This window comes from Acanthaster planci, linkage group LG02, assembly GCF_054643075.1.
Source record: "Acanthaster planci isolate LZ-2023a linkage group LG02, COTS_SCS, whole genome shotgun sequence".
Classification (NCBI taxonomy): domain Eukaryota; kingdom Metazoa; phylum Echinodermata; class Asteroidea; order Valvatida; family Acanthasteridae; genus Acanthaster; species Acanthaster planci.
The window spans coordinates 34363262-34380807 of NC_141778.1; the positions used below are offsets into that span (position 1 = coordinate 34363262).

The following is a 17546-nucleotide window of genomic DNA, read 5'->3' on the forward strand; positions in this document are numbered from 1 at the left end:
CCTCAGCGTCCTCATTGCCTAAAAGTTCAGGCAGGCCTCGGAAACACTAATCGTAATTTTTTTTAATTTGATTTTTTTTGTCAGTAGGGTAGAGAACTCGTTGCGCATGGTTTCGCTAAATCGTAACGAAAAGTGTACTGGTTTTTGTAATAATGATTTTATTCTGTCAGTTGCGAAACGAAATGTTATCAGCTCAGAGCTTGACTCGAGCAGAATTGGGTCAATAAATAGAATCACAAAGAGGTAAGTGAAGGTGGAAATAGAGATGATAAAGACGCAGAGAGCGAAGAAACAGGACGCGCGAGTGCTCGGGAAATAACGGCCAGAGAGCGGGAGGAATGCAATATTGGCAAATTATTGAGGGTTTTGGCAAAGGGGAAAGATGGTAGCTTGGGGCTTCATTGCACGAACGGGCCCACCAGCGAAGAGCGGCTGTGCAAAGAAAGCAGGCGGACTAAAGGAGGTGTAAGTCTACACTGGCACACCCCTACAAGCTTGTTGAGAATGTGTTCAGCGTACGCAGCAAGCCGCTCACTATAAATACACTCCCAGCAGCTCTCCTTCCCCGCCATCTTTTGTGAGCAGAGTCAGCTAGTATCATATTTTACCTGCACACGGGACGAGCAATACCTCATTAGTATGAATGCATTCAATAAAAACCAAGGGCTTGAAATATGCATCACTGACCCTTTTATAGAATTAGGCATAGAGTGAACAATTTTTAAATTGAACTTTGGTGGGGTTGGCCTCACAATTTTAGCGCCACTTCACCGAGAGTCCGCTGTCGGTGTTTTTTCCTCATTTCGACTAACATGACTTGTGTCTATGTTCTAGTCATGCATGTTATAAAAAGTCCTTCAAGTGGAAATACGTCATCCAGTTTGAAACCTACATCAGTTCTGTACATCAGGTGCATAGGTAGTACACGCAGTCTTATCAAAATAAATAATAATAATGAAAATGTAAGAAATCATGGCATGTGCTTTGGGGCATTTTGCCGTGAGTCTCTAGTGAAGCACACACGTTATGTTGCTTCAGGCAATATGCCTTTTGCAATTAAAGTTCCCAAACCTATAGTGGTTGTGAAGCCGTGTACAAGCGCGATCAACTATTAGACCGTGTGTTATTCGCTTGCCTACAGCAACCTAATAAAGCAGAAGGCTGCCTTCGTGCCTTGTTATTTTTCTCCTCTTTTAGACGGGATGCTGCAAAAGGATCCTTAATCTCATACCATGGTTCACTGAATCCTTCACATTCAAACAGCGCACGTAACGTCATAGAAAGGCACATGCAGCAAACTGTCTGCCAGTGTAGTACATATTATTGTGGTTGGTCATATGGACAGGATTTCCAAAATTTACGATGACCCTCATTTAGCATGGAATAAAAATAATTGTCCACCCCCCATCCCCTCGAAAATGTGACGGAAAAGAAACACAGCGAGAAAGGCTTTTATCCGGAGAGCGTTTGATTGAAGGTTAAACTAAAATGGGTGAAATGGACTCCCTTTTAAGTGGCACTGTCTATACACTAAGGCCACGCTTACTGAATCTTTATAAAATGAATTAGATGATGGATGTTATTTATCTGTTGGGTTATCTCTGGTTTCATCGTCCAGTTGTGTGCATTGTTAAGAAGGCCAAGTGAGATAAAAGCACGATGGATTGATATTTTACTCGCACATTTTTCACTAGCACGTAAGCCTAAGTAGCACGATTGTGGCTGATGACTACCATCGATGCATGTGGATGTTTAGAAAATGGTGACATTTTCAGGCTTGAAAACAGTACATCGTTAATCACTCTTCTGTACTTCAACGAAGCCATGTTTGAATTTTTACCACACCAGGGAGGTTTAAACATAAATTTTCCCACCCTTTCCACCTAAAATCGAGGACAGTTTTAAGGACGGTACATTTTATAAAGGGGATACTTGTAAGAATACTGGCCCCAAATTACTCTACCTTCGCTACTGCTTATACCCCATTATCTGCCATCCCGTCTTGTTTGAAATTTTGAAGTCAGAAATTCGGTCGTCGTATACTGGTGAATAATTTACAGGTATGTAGTGTATGTGTTAGAGCGATGGCTGAGCTAGCGCAGTACGTGTGAATTTATGCCTTCCAAAAATATAAAATTAGCATAAAGATAGCTTGAGTGAAATCCCAGCGGCTGGCTGTGGGATTTGGTTAGAATGTCACTGCACTATGGAACACCAGGAGCCCTCGGACTGGTATGACTAGGAAAAAATGTAATAGGAGCGACTAAAGGGGACTTACTTAATCGCCTCCCACTGTTCCTGGCCAAACTTGCGCAGCACAAGCAGCTCCAAGGCATGATTGACGAAGCCATACTGCACATAGGAAAGAAAATATACCAAAAAAGGCATTCGGTATCGAACAAAAAATATTTCGTATTTGTCATGGTACAATACTGGAGAGAGCGAAAGTAGGTTTTCACCATTTGATGCCATAATTTACAGTAGGTTTGTGTTTGGTTCATGCCATATCTTGACTGAATATTCATTATTCTTTGTAAAAAATGCATGATCATCAGTTAAGATTACCATTGAAATTTTGATCAAGTTTGAAGTCGTAAACAGACTTCTGACATTTTGAGACATGTAACTGCATACAAGTGAAAAGCATACATTTCTCATGAAATGGTTCAGAGGTTTTGAATTCGGATTATCGAGCAATAAACCCTGTACTTGAAAAGCATCTAATGTCATTACAAAACAAAATGCCAGAATATTGTGCACAAGTGCCTTTTCGGTTTTCAGTTCCTTTGCAGGATTCCTTTTTAAAGTATCTGATTGAAATGAAATATTTTCTCTATGTAGTTCTCGAGGGGAAACAGAAATGTCGTGAAATTTAAAACAGGCAGGCACGTAAATCTTAGGGGTACTCTAAAAATACTTATACCTTGGAACGCACCTCGCTTTGTTCGCCTTGTGCGCGGGCTTTATTGATTTGGAATGATCTTAACTAATTCGTACCTTCGAATTATGAAATAGATTTAGAATTACTTTAGTAATGGTATTCGACCACGCATGCATTCGACCCAAAGAGCTGGGTCGAGGAGAGAAGATTTACCATCGGTTTTGTAGCAGCTGAAAGCTATTAATGTTTTCAGTCTTGCACACTGCACCAGGACGGACGGTGTATGAAGTGCATTTTCAGAGCACGGGAAAGATGGCGTATCAATGGCACCGGCACGTGCTGGAGCCGTTGGTTTAGGTGAAGTTGTGCACTTTCATGCAAAAGTTGAAGAGCACTCTCTTGCTGCATATCAACACCAAATTATAATACCCCTCCGATTCACATGAATTGTCTGGAATGATATTCAACTTAACTTCCACAATTCGTGGTTTAATTCTGCAACTCTACCAATCTAAACAATATTTATTATGGTTTACAACCGACACACAAAGTGAAATTTGGCAGAAATGGAATTCTGAAACTTACCATGATTTCGGCTTTGGTAGTACCACTCTTTCAACCTTACACCTGTCCTTTGTGTACGTGATCAATACGAACGGCTGACAGTTTACTCTTCTCTGATCCACATAGGATTTGGTACACAGCATGCGGTTTGGTCATCGGGCACACCGTGTAGTCGTAGGAAAACCGGGACCTATGGAATCGGCGGCCGGTCAGATTTCAGATTGGGGACTGGTGTCCACAGAATTGTGCTTTAGACGCTTGTTTCCCTTACCAAGAATCCTAGCCTAGATGGGAGGGCGACGGATCCTATATTACGCGTGTCAGTGAGCAAGGGATGGAGTAATTTGCTGCCTTTTCCCTGTGCGCGTGCACTGCAAGCCTCCGCGTCGGCGGTGATGTTACAAAAAGCAAGGGCTCCCTCTGCCGGCTCGACTAGGGTGGCTTTCTCTTATTACGCACTGTGCAGCGATTCGCCATTCTTTTGATGTTGCCTGCAAAATAGCGAACGAACGGGATTCGTGGCATCACCTTACACTTCAAAGGACTTACAGTTCCAAACACGCGCATGAGTAAGGCAAGCGGGCCTGTCCCGTAAGATGGAATTACGAGACAGGAAGGCCTAACACAGCACATCACAGTATGAAAAGGGCAAAAAGCGAGTGGACTCTTCTCATAATACTGATGGGAAGTACCTCCACTCTGCAAGATAAGATCTTGCACATTGTTTAACTAAAAAATAATTAAAGAAATAAAATATTAAAAAAAGAAACAAAGGTAGTGAATTGTTCACGCGTAAAAATTTCCATTACATTAGGGCCTATCAAAATCGTCTCCAGCTGTGGATATAAAATGGCAAGAATTTAATGATGTGTTTTTTTGTACGTACGTGAGCAATACCCCACTCAGTCGTCCTTGGTAATGGTCTTTTCGTCCTTTTGAGACATCCTTTGAGATGCTGTCCTTATACAATAATAAACGAATGCCATCCTTCGATGACAAGATGGATGCGGTCAACGCCAAGAATTTTAGTCGTCGGGCGCTAGATGAGATACGCAGATCCTCAGATCATGTGCCTCACAACAAAAAGGAGGAGTAGGAAAGCTTGTGATTTGGGGGATGCTTCAGGCATGCAGTTCCTCATTATTTTAAAATGTAAAAAATATGAAATCGCTGAAAATAAAGGCTATACTCAGCTTTTAAGCTTTTCCCGAGGCCATTAGGAAACCTTTGAATATTAATTTAAATTTGTCTATGATAGAGATGAAATGTAAAGGAATAGGTTAAGGGGACATAGGGCCTAGTTACTTTTTACTTGAAATCTAATTTTATCATCATTAATTCTAACTTCAATTAATTTTCTTCTCTTCATTTTGCTTACAAAGAACCGATGCGTCTTTTGAAATATCGTTAAGGGTCCGTAGCGTCTCCGTTAATAATTGTGGAAAACCGCTCTTTTTCCTTTTTTTCTTGTAATTAATGATAACCGTTCACGTGTTGAAAATGGGAACCAAGGTATAGTTGGACGTGCTGACTGTAATTATCGGCTCATGGCAAACTATAGGATAGAGAAATATCATCACACACTTAGCGTGTATGTGCTGGTGGGAGTTTACTGCCTCAGTGCCTATAGCTCGTTTGGACATGTATTTTCTCTGGGGATACATTCAGCAGATAGCAATGTCTGCATATTTTGGTTGGAACTCCATCGCGTAGGACTAAAACCTTGTTGCAGGGGAGGAAGGAAATCCTCCGCCCTGCGGACGTATCCAAATCGTATATCTCTATGGTCATCTAGCTAGTCTGAGTCCGTTAGCTAAAGCCCTCACAAATTCCTCCTACTCACCGGGTTTTTGAACGTGCATGACATGTCCCTTTCCCAGCAAGTAAACATCATGTGTTCCGTTTTCTTTTTGGTGGCCGAAATGTTTCGGTCAGTTAACCAATGATTAATTTTAGCACTTTTAGTGCTTGTCATGGACAAGTAACCGACATGTTTTTACGAATGAAACAGTTGGCCAAGAGTTCGTAGATGTCTTTGTCATTTTGAAGTGTATTTTATTTGGCAATGTCATCTTATAGCTATTTCTTAAAACACTTATTGTGTGATTTTATGTTTTAACGATGCATTATAGTTACCAAATTCAATCTTAGATGACAGTCTTAGTAATTTCCAGAGCTGGTGTTCTGAGCAGCCGGCAGTATTAAAAATGGAGGAACTACCGATTATATATAGTGTCGTGGACGATAGAGTTGCGTGTATAAATAAACAGGTCGGATTATTTATGGTCGTGCCGTGGGTATTTTGGTGCTCTCATCGTGTGGCTTCGGATTTTAAAAGATGGGAAAAAGAAACCTTGCTGAGGAATAGTCGTGAGAAGGAAAATCTGAGGAAGTCTTGCCTCCAGCAGTGCTAATAGGGCAGGTGGAAATGTTTGTTGTCCCGCTGCTTTATCTTTTGCATGGGGAAATGTTTCCTCTGCTAGGGCGGTGTGATATTATTTCCCACGATTGTTGCACAGCCTTAATGCGATGAAGCACTTCGTGGTTATACTTGTGACATTTTCATTAGTCATCAGACTTAATTATTAACCTAAATGAATACTTAAACGTCGAGTACATAATGCCTTTATGTTATTGAATAGTTTGAAGTGCGTGTCTCTCTTGGGGTGAATTTATCAGTAAATTTTTAAATCTTGTAGCTCTGGTTAATATGGGCGTTCCATAGTACCGGTAGTGCGCCTCTAAGAGTTTGCAGTGGTTCACCCAATCAGAGAAATCTGTTGATCCAATGCGCATTTGGAAAAGGTCGACGTAATATTTCGCGCATTGTGACTGGTCAACGGGTTGCAAACTCTTGGGGGCTCACTGTCGTGAATCGCCCGTATTTCATCATTACGTTTTGCAATTTTAGTGCTATGAAAGTTTAAGAATGTTGGAAGAAAGTGCAACATGACACTCTTACATAATACATATTGACGTGAGTTGAAATGAACGAAGCAGAGGGTCGTAAGTAGTTCCAGTTTCTGAACTGATGACGCTTAATTTGAAAATAGCCAACCATGCTAGATATGTTTTTCATGTGAATCAGTGTTGAGCCGAAGTTTCATGCATGCATGCATGCACATTTCAGTTGACAAGAACGTCCTTAGAAGACAACAAAAATGTGCGCAAATTTTTTATTTTTTTATTTTTTTTTCTTTTGCAGTCGTAGTGAATAAAATTAGACACCCATTGTTTTCTCAAGGGAGTCGTATGAAAATCTTTGAATTTTGTGCTCAACGACGTGTTATAATGAGACCTGTTAAAAATGATACGACTAGTGATTAAGTTTTCAGTGAGGATAATTATGGAATATTGGCCGCCTAATGATCAACATACAGAATGAGGATTTCACTCACAGATATTAAGGTAATTTTGTTTCTTGGCATTGGTTTCTTGTACGTCAGCCCCGACTGTTCTGGTAGAGATGAGGTATGCTCCTGGCATGTGGAAAACGCGAACATGGGACCGAAGGAAAGCAGCCGAAATAGCTGACAATCCATCTCTGGGTAGCTTTCAAAGGAGACCAAATTGTATAGAGCAGAGCAAATGTCATGTCTTGCTTAGAAATAAAACAGATACTTTTGAAACATGATCTAGTATGTGATGGCACGCTAAACCTTTGAAAGATTGTTGGGGATAGCAACCATAGCTGAGATCATCGACGAATCGGGAGGACCCCCGGCTTCGACTGTTATACCTCTCAATATTTGTGTAACGTAAGTGGGTTCTCTCGTTGGTTTCAATACTTAACAACAACCTTGCACTCATGGCTTTTAATACGGAAAAACGCCACAGAATTGTTGACCAGGCTGTTGTGTTGATGAGTATTTGTGAAAAGCTTTCCCTTCTGGCTGATAGTATAGTACCTTTAAGTAGTGCTTATAATATCACGTATATTGTACAAGTACAAACACGCACTCAACGTTGTCAGGTAAATTCAGACACCGACGCGATGTGACGGTAATTATTGCACTTTGTGAATTGGTTACTTCATATAAGTTTCTGGAATAAAAACTAGAAGCATTGAACTTTGATTTAATTGCAGTTGTACCGCCCCAGACTTGCTAACGAACTCGCTATACGTCGGTGTTGTAGTCAAGTCCATCACAAGTCCATTCACGAGTTGCTTTTCGAGGTCTATCTAAAGTAACAGGGTGACCAATGACAAAACAATGCTTTTGCCACAGTTCATTTGAATAGCTTGGGAATTGGCTTGAGGGACTCACAGGGACTTATTCTGGACCCGTCTACAACAGTGCTAATAGAAATGGGAAGAAAACCGATGAGTGCACACTGCACAAAATTGATGTTGGAGCCACGTTTCGACCAAATGAAACTTGATCGAGGTGTCCCCCTTGACGTTTCTCAACAAGCGGCTTTTAATCACTAGATCTGACACGTTAGAACACATGTACTGAGCGCTCATTACATTGCATCAACGGGAGTAAGGTGACCTGGACTACCCCATATCTAGGGGCACCATTCCCAGGTGAAGCGGCTACCTTTAATCACAGAAATGTCTTGCTTTTAGATTTTTCATTGTTAAACCATAGAGAAAGGACACTAAGGAAGTTACTGGATTGTAGTGACTGTTCGTGTTTGCACTGAAGGTGACTAGCCAGGTGAAAGCTTCCACAGTTATTTTCAAGAGCTGCTAGAAATGTGTAACTATAAAGAAAAATACCTTTCAGAAAACTTGACAATCATTTTACAGCAATACCTTCAGGCGTGTTCACATAACCCGGAGCTAAGTGGCCAAAATAAACGTGCCATTGAAAGTTCGACTTGTTTTCCCGCGCGCGGGGAAGACAGTAGTAGTCAATAGCCTGTCACCGTTAGCGGCAGCCAGGTGCAGCCGGACAATGCAAGGGTCGAAAGGCCCTCCAAACCAGATACTTGGAACTTGCTCCATGGTAATTACAACTCGGTCTTTCCATCGATTTGACTTCATCAACACAGTTTTTCCGATAGAGATATTCCAAGGATTGCTTTGCGGGTGTTTGTGTTAATAACGTCACAATGAACCCAATCATGCCGGTGAATGTCGGTCATGTTGCTGTCTTCAATTCTGACGATTTTCTACACGTTTCTCGACATGGACATACGGGGTGTTCGGTTGAAATTTACGGTGGTAAATGGCTGACAGGTTGCCTTTTGGGAAGTGGATTGATGACGTATTTGTACACAATACTTAATTTATTGTAGCTTTTTACTCCACCTGAAAGTTACATCCCTTTTTAGGTATAAATGTACTGGTTAAATTGGTTGCATTAGTTGCTAGACTGGTCAGATATTTCGTGGGCACTGAAGAATATCGCCTCCTTAGATATCTTCTGCAATAGTACACTTTTAAATTCCAGAATTTCCTGTTATTAATAATTAAAATCGGTGATTAGGGTGAGGTGGTTAGAGGAGTTGGCGTTACTTTGTGTTTTTATTTTTAACAATCTTGATATATTTTGCACGACTGTTTTGAGGAGGCTGCTCTTAGCAACAACGAATTCGCAGATACCGCCATATAGCTGGAGGACAAACCTGTCACTTACAGGTGATATCCTGTCGCCTGTAGCTTTGCATAGTTTAGTACAAGAATAAGATCTGTAGGCGACAGAAACTTACCTGTGCTTGAAGTTTGGGTACCAATGTGTGCAGTTTAACAAAGAGGGGTATAAGTTGAGGAATAGAAAGGATCATGATGACTTTAACATCCAGTGGTGTGCAGTACAGCATTGTGGCAATATATACCGGTACCCCACGCCGTCGCACCATGTTTTGTCTGGTTTTCAAAGCTATCACTGATTCCCCTTCTTTGATATAATGTAGGCTGTCAGTTAAAATTTTTCCTCTTGAATCCCAAAACACTTCATTGTTACAAGGCGTTTTAGTTGCTTTTCAATTTTTAATAGCAACTGGATGCGTAGTTATATACCAAGTACGTTCATCTTTTAGTACACCAAGCGCCTTTTAACGCTACTTCACTCTCAGCTTTTAAACTTTTGCATCCACCGCAAACATTATCGAGGAGGCCTGTTTATCTCATCCACTCCGTCCATCAAGCTACCGAACCGTTATATTCCACCAATCAATAGTGGCATTCATTATCGGCTGATCTTCTGCGCGCAGTCAGGGGAGACCCGTCCAAACTGACATGTAGAGCATGAAAGCTTGTTGAGGCTGAACCCAGGCATTTGGATCATTGGGCATTACGCTCACGCCACGTCAAGCTGCCTAGACCTCCAGGCTGAGCTGCTGACTCGATGCCTCCTTCACACCTTGTCTCTACTTCCTGAACTTTCCTCCCCCCCCCCCCCGATATCATGACCTTTTCGTTTGGTACTTTTTTGGTGGAGATCATGAAGTGGATGGTGCACATTTGTTAAGGTCAACAGTGACGTTGGTAATTGGTAAAGTGTGCAGGTATTCATTCTAAACCCACAAAAAATGACCGTTACCTCTTGGAGAGTTTAAGGTAACATTCTCATTAAATATTAAGATACATAATTATAAAATTCATTATTATACAGATATTATACAAAACATTTTTCTTGACTGCCTTTTGTGTCGTGTTCCTTGAAGAATCAGTAATTAAGAATTTAGATTATCCACCTGTATAGTCTTGATGGCTGGATATTGAAGGGCCATATTTAAAGCATAACCACCATTCAATTTAACCGCTGAAATTTCGATGGCTAATGTTGCCACTGGATCAAAATGAGTGTTATTTATTTTTGAAAGAAAGAAATTGACCTGTGGGAGGCTGCAACTCTTGGAAAATAGTTTTTTAACTCTTTAGTAGTTGAAATGTCTAATGTTGAATTATATAGTCACCTATCTGCGACAAAAATGATTGGTAATTCAATCTGCCTTTGAATTTGGAAGGAAATTGCACCAACTGAATATTACCTTGTATCGTTGATGACCGCCTTGATGTGTTTCTCATGTCTGGTTATAACCTAAAATAAGTTTCATAGCTGTGCCTCCCTCTGTTACCAGTAAGATGTGCTTTACCCATAAGTTGCATCGCGGGCAATGATTTCATGCTACGGCAGCACGCCTCATTGCCAACCAAGCCGTTTTTTGCGTGTTCCCTTCCCGGTGCACACACGTAGAGCTGACTCGGACTCCCAGCCTTGGCCTCCGTTTCGCAACGTAGGAAAGTTAATCACAGTCTATTCTCGAGCGTGACTATGTCGTCTTCGGTTTAGGAATCCACCGGTGATAGATAATCATTATGAATGGTTGGCTGCAGTGGGAACCCATAACACCTAACTGGCAGAGAATAAGAAGGTGGATGATGCCACCGACTGACGTTGCGAGTGGATAACTTACATCGGTCCTGCTCTTTCTGTCAGACATTATTCGTTATGATGGACAGTTTCTTTCAAGAAAGAGATCACCAGGCTTTTGTTACTCCCTCACGAGGTTTCATTTGCGGAAAATGATTCACATGAGTCGCACGAGGTTGGGCGGAAAGACTTCTCACTTCTGATAAAGAATGATTATAGTTTCATTGGTACGTTTTTATTGCCTTGCACCGTACCATGATCGTACATAAAGAATGGTTGATTGCTTTATATTGTGTCAATTTACACAGCAACGCTCATTTATAAAACTGCAGAAATTCCGTTGGTTTTTCCTGACGGCATTCCACCGGTCCGTAAACAAGCAGTCACCAAGTGCCTTCCGTCTTTCAACACCGAGTGAGACAGATGCCGTACCCCCGATGAAATATTAGATAAATGCAGAATCATTTTATCGTGGGTCGTAAACATTCCACTAAGGAGCATGAAAGACCCCATCTTCCTCTCTCTGTTGACTCACTCTCCACACAAGGGTCTCCCTGATAGGGGACTTGATAGCTCCAGCAACTGCTGTGTGCTTGCACTATTTGAAAAACATGTAAGTGGGTATAAATAAAAGATTTTCGGCCTGATTTGGGCTCCACCACTGACATGTTGAAGCTGGCCAGGATGCTATGTTGTCGTCTTGAAGCAGGTGCTTGCTGCACGCCTTCCTATAACGGGCTGGAAGAAAATTGAGACAAGAGTGCCTCTTGCATTGGTATGTCAGGGTAAACTGTCTTTCTCGGGGTTTGCTAACAAGCATGGCGATATGGAAGGCCTGACAACATCGTAAGCAAGACATGAACAATACGAGCAAACGGGGAATGTACTTGAACCTTCCACCCTGTTTCTTAGAAATCTCCATGAGTTTGAAAGGCCTTACTTTTGAAGGAGTGCAAGATTGCGTTGTCTTCCCATCTTTAATGTTCACATTCAAGGTCATAATAGGGAACGAGCTACAGCCTCATATCTGATTTTTATTCTTCAATAATTTTGTCGTGACCATGAAGGGATAGGATCCAAAAGCCCAAGAAGTATACATTGGAAACTGTTATGCAGTGCATTTGATTTTTAGTTTAAGAGAATCAACTAAATAAGAGGCTGTCTAAAGCAATAGTCCGAAGGACGTGTTGCCAAGTGAGAGGTTAAGTAGGACCGATACCTATTATTTAGGCTAATACATGAAAATATTCAGTATTTAAGAGAGTGGGATAACATTTGAGGACTTGGGCCATAAAATTGGACGATGTGTTGGATTTGCTAGTAAATCCTTAACCATTTGTGAAGATCGAAGTAGTAGAAATTGAGAAACAACTTCGACATAGGTACTAAATCGAAGGCTCTCTTGTTTAACAATTCAAACACAATGTCAAAGGAGCCATTGGTATTCTTGCAGCATCATCTCGCCTCACACGAATTACTCCTCAAAATAACATCCGTCATGACACGATTCCGCAAGTCTGTGCATTAACTTGTCATATATTCTGTCGAACATGACCAGAATATTCTCCTTCCATCTCATGCAGAGCTTGTGTTTGCTTTTTAAACCAGTATAACAGGAAGCCTATGATTTCAGAAAATATAGCCTGAAATATGTGCTTTATTTGAAGCCTGTTTGAGCACCAACTTAAACCATCTCCAGTTTTTCTTTAGTTGCTGGTTTATTTTCATTCACGTACACAGTAATTGATATATTTGGTATTGTGTTTTTCATCATTTCGACCATTGCCAATTCCTCATGTTTGGTCTTGTAAATTGTTTTGGCTGCTGTAGAAACTGTACTTAAGTCTTGGCGTTCATGTTACATGGCATGTTAAATGTATTTTGTCTCCTGTTATGTCTACGTTAACCGCTTGGAAGACAGACAAGTAATTTTCCAAGAAAATTGTTCCCTCTCATATTACTCTCCAAATAAGATCAGAGTATAAAAGTCTTCGATTGAAATTTGATAACTTGCAAATTAGTAACGACATAAGGCTAGATTTTGATCGGCCTGTGCGCGTATATACATTATTAGATTTTATGGCCGGTCATAGACCTCAATTTGGGCGTACTTTTGCTGGTTGTATGAGTCCCCAAGTGATACTTCGTTGAGTAATTTGTTTTTCTTCATAATATCTCCCAATTCATTCAGTCAGGTTCAGTAATCCAAGCTCACAATAAACACGACATGTCTGAACACCTACTAGAGATCAGACATACCAGACTACAATCGACTTTAAATTTTGCGAAATTCTCGATGTATTTCGAATTTCACGTTAGTTTTCCACGGCCTGTCGCTATTCATTTCAAATTTTGCATTATCTTGACTGGCAAGAAATAGCTCCGTGTATCAGCGACTTGCTTGTGAAATTACGCAGTGTAAAGCATTATGTTTAAAGAAATTGTTTGGCATCCTTGGGACTTGTATAACGACGTACTGCTTGTTGAGGGGTTTTTATGAAATTAATCCGACAGAATGCCAACGAATTAAAAAGTGTTTCCCTCCCGTGCAAGGGAAATCAAAGGGGCGTAAATGATGTTCAAAATGTATGCTGACTCCTATCTTCTAAGTTGTAGGATGAAATAGTGTCAAGCATGTGACGTCTTTGGCTGAGTGCCATCGTAGCTGATCCCAAGTCCCAAGAAAGAGTGTCGTCTAACTGTTACATGATGTTGGAATTCCAGCAGCAAAAGCTACTCTTGAACTGGCCCCGCGTGATGATGATTATGGAGACAATGCATGTTTCATTCCAGTCTTGGGGACCAACTTCGAGCACTCTAATTTTCAAGGGTTCAGCTTCATTAGCTGCGAAGAGTCCTTCAAGGCGCGTGATTATTGGGCGAAGCCTCGCTGTGTCTGCTCGTTCTCCTTCGTTCTTCGTCATTTCAACCTCTTCAATATAAATCAAGATGCTCCCTCAGATAGAAAATACTCCTGCTCGTTAAATCAAAACCGGCCTTCAGTCCCGACTTCCCCATGCTATTCTCTCGAATCAATAATTTTGACATATTTTGACAATGAAATAATTTGACGAACTTGAGTATTATGCACATTTTGAAATAGTGCTTTGGAAGACACAAGTGGAGAGATCGAAGTAGTGTTTAGATATGAACATTTGGTTTCTAACAAACAAAACTGTTAGTGTGTATGAAGAGGGGCTACCGGTGCGCATATGAATAATTTCATTACTGGATTCAAATGACCAAGGCTGTTCATATTTTGTACACTGTTGTGTTTTTAAGTGGTGTGCGTGCATACTCGCCAGGTACCCTTTTGGTCCAAATGACGATGGAGAGAAAATGTCTGTTGCATGAATTGAAAAGCAATATTTGGACTTACTGTGCTCGAAATGGTTCCAATTTGACTTCACCGGCTAGTAGCGAGATGATAGTGCTTTTCATTTCCTTTCATTTATGTAAAAATTGATGACGTAATTCACAGAATCAAATTCCATAAAGATGTAAAAGTTATTTCCTCAGTGGGTAATCTTACCAATGACTGCCCAGTTTCACTAAACAGGCTAGGACATTGTCTGTGAGGAACTTCAGTGTATAATTATCTTCGCTGCAGTGTATGACCTGATTGCAACGTTTGGCCGACGCCCGATTTGAAATTGGCAAAACTGCACTTACTTAGGTTTTTTGCCCCTGTAGATATGAGAAGTAAGTCTTTATTTTGCGATACGCTGAACTGGAGCAAATACAGTTTTTCTCAGAATTTGCCCGCTACCTTTAAGTCTGTACTTCCCCTAAAATGTTTTTCTGATTAGAATTTTGGTTTCTCAGTATCAAACACTTTATCTGTCTCGTGCAATTTCTAGTCAGCCGGGTATAATCCGTATCTAAAATGCCGAGAGCTAAAAATGCTCCCCGACCCTTTGGTAGAGCTATATCTGAGTATGTTTCAATTAATAGGTGCCTACTTCAAAAAATAACGCAGTGGGGATGAGAAAATAGAGAAAGAACGACGGCATGAATACATTCTTTACAAAATCTCAGTAGATTATGTACCTTTCTGTGACAAAAAGAATGCTTTCCCTGCAGCAGTTTGATCGAGATTACATTATTGTTTAACCTTGGTGTTGATTCTTTTTAAAAAGTCTCATGCATATGAAATGCAGTGATATAACATCGGTCAAGAATTACCATCAGCGAGAATATTTACATCCAGAGAATTTTTCAACTGTGGTTTCTAACTCTCAAGTTTATGCGAAGGGACAAGTTTTTAATTATTTTATAATCTCTAGCCTATGAAAAACGGTAGTTCTCAAATTCTGGAAATTTCGTTCGTCTCGATTAAATGTCGATTTTTTAACGACGCAAATCTTAAAAATTTCAAGATAGCTGAGGTTTGGTTTTGTAAAAAAAATCACTCCAATATAGATGTATTCAGTGTAATGTATTATGCCTCTCGAACATTTATTCAAATAAAATTTGATGTTTACATACCCTAGTTGTGATACGTAATGTACTACGTCTTCCTTCCAAACAGTATCAATGGTTTAGTTCAGTGTCAATTCTAGTCAAAATTTCACGTAGTCCCACTTCGCACTTCCACAAACGAGGGTTATTATCTGTACAGTTGTTAATAATTTACTACGTCACTCGTGTGACCTAAAATGGTGTGACTTCCTTTTAGTGAATGATCTCCGTTTTGCAATATTATACGTCGTCGTGATCAAAGAGTCCGAAATCAGTGACGTTCCCAACGCCTTTTCATTTAACGGAGAAAATGTAAATGTTTCTTGAAAAATCTATTTACATTTTCTTTTGCGATGGTAGTATTATCGAGCGATTCTTTCAGATCAAACAATAATAAGTCTATTTATTTGACTGCCGTGGCGTTTTGCTAGCTCGATTATCAGTAGCCTCACGGATGGGTTGGAGACTTGGTAAAATTTCCTAGGGGAATATTGAATTGCAAAATACTCTTGCCACTAAAACTGGAAATTCCATCTCACTTCTGTGAAGCGAAGGATTCCCCGGACAAAGACAATGGAGAATTTAATTCATAGGAAACTCCACGCAACCAAAATGAATATCTAATGCGCTACCAGGGCACATCAGGTGGGATTTGAACCTGGATAAATCAAAAAGTGGAGGGAAGCGAGAGCACCACACGACGGGGAGGGTTGGTGCTCGGATGAGCATCTACGCGGTCTGTTTGTAGTCTTACTAAGTATTGGTCTTTTAATCAGTCTCGGCTCTGTTGCTACAACACTGTAAGTATTCGTATTTCTGTTCTTCTTGATGCTGACTGCATTAGAGTAATAGCGTTACTTTGTTAACCGTGGAATCCTGCATCAACTTAGTAAATGCATAAATAGTAAAAAAATCACCGTCAGCACTGTTATGTACCAAACGTGGGGCATTTTCTCCCAAACATCACGTACACAATGAATTTGGTTTATCATTTCTATCATACGATTCGGGCTTCTTATCTGGTCTGTAATCAAACCCTTTGGAGTAGCTTTTAATGTATGAAACGATCCTCCGTTATCTGCTTCATCGGCCCCGTTGCATTACTTAGTGACTGTACCGAGTGCTCTCAACATCTTGTGCAATGGGACACGTATACTGGTGTATTCATTTATGGCAAATTTGACAGACCATGATGGTGACGGGAACTTTTTTGCAGAATAAAAGTATATTTAATGTGTACAGAATAAATGAAAATGAAGGTGTTAATTAATTTAAAGATTAGTTTTAGATAGGCAATATAAATGTCAACGAATTCAACACACATCTGACCAACACCTTTGCATTTGTTTCAAGTTTATTACAATTCAAGTTCCAGTATCATTCCTATGAGGGAGTCACTTTTAATTCAAACCCCTCAAAATGTGTAAGGACTACACATGGATATCTCAGAGCGACTCGCACTTTCAGGAATCACTAATCTATATCACAATGTACCGATCCCAGTAATATTGAAATCTCACTTTGGCCATCTACCCAATTCAATAAATTTTGATGCATATTTACAAAAATGAGGCAGATATTTAGTTGAGACGGTCTTTGAGTTCATAATAATGGTTGTGAAGTCAAGAAAGGGGAGTATTACTACATACGAGTCCAGACAGAAACCTAGAGTGGCAGGAAACATTTTTATCAGATATAGGAAGTTACTATTCAACGGCATATCAACCCGAAGTTGTAGTCGCTATTTTGGTTATGGAATAGTACGATATTCGATTTTTAAAGACTTAAGCTTTCTGACAGCTACCAAACATATGCAACGATGTAGAAATGTACGTACAGGTAGATTAATGTCTGTAGTCTAGTTGCTTTACAATTCATTATGGTCGACACTTCTCCGATCACCGACGTTACATCGGCTGGATACCTTTCATATACATGTACTTCATCCGTTCATCGATGCATCGAATTAGAAGCCAGAGTTATCACCATCAAATTGGCACAGGCACCTTCAGCCAGAGCCAAAATTAGAATAGACATTATTCCAGCAATAGAGTCATCTTATCGCCATGCATCATGGAATTTTAACGTCGATCTCAGGACTTACCGTACTGTGTCTTTAGTATAGGGATCTTTACTCAGAGTGAGTGAAGACTTATAGGGTCACAGACAGTAGTTTGCCACAGTGTGGATCAACGTAATATTAGCGGCAGAGTCACTTATCCTTTGTAATTTCGGTGAAAGTAAATTCAGGTTGGATGTAAGGTTTTCTAATCCAGTCATAGAGAGAATTCACATTGACTAGGAATGTTTTC

General features: G+C 40.3%; 2 protein-coding genes across 7 annotated transcripts in view; one reads left to right on the forward strand and one right to left on the reverse strand.

Moving 5' to 3' along the window:
* The window catches only part of gucy1b1 (guanylate cyclase 1 soluble subunit beta 1), a 29870-nt gene extending 26022 nt beyond the window's left edge, over positions 1-3848 (reverse strand). Inside the window, exons 1-2 of one of the 2 annotated variants that reach the window (XM_022243233.2) lie at positions 3467-3848; positions 2279-2352 (exon numbers count right to left, since the gene is read on the reverse strand). In XM_022243233.2, the coding sequence (XP_022098925.1) occupies positions 2279-2352; positions 3467-3588 (196 nt within the window). In that variant the 5' untranslated portion in view covers positions 3589-3848. The remainder of the gene's footprint in view (positions 1-2278; positions 2353-3466) is intronic. The other variant, XM_022243234.2, reaches the window with a different exon arrangement.
* Positions 1-17546, forward strand: part of aasdhppt (aminoadipate-semialdehyde dehydrogenase-phosphopantetheinyl transferase) — a 120360-nt gene that overhangs the window by 43350 nt on the left and 59464 nt on the right. The window lies entirely within an intron of this gene.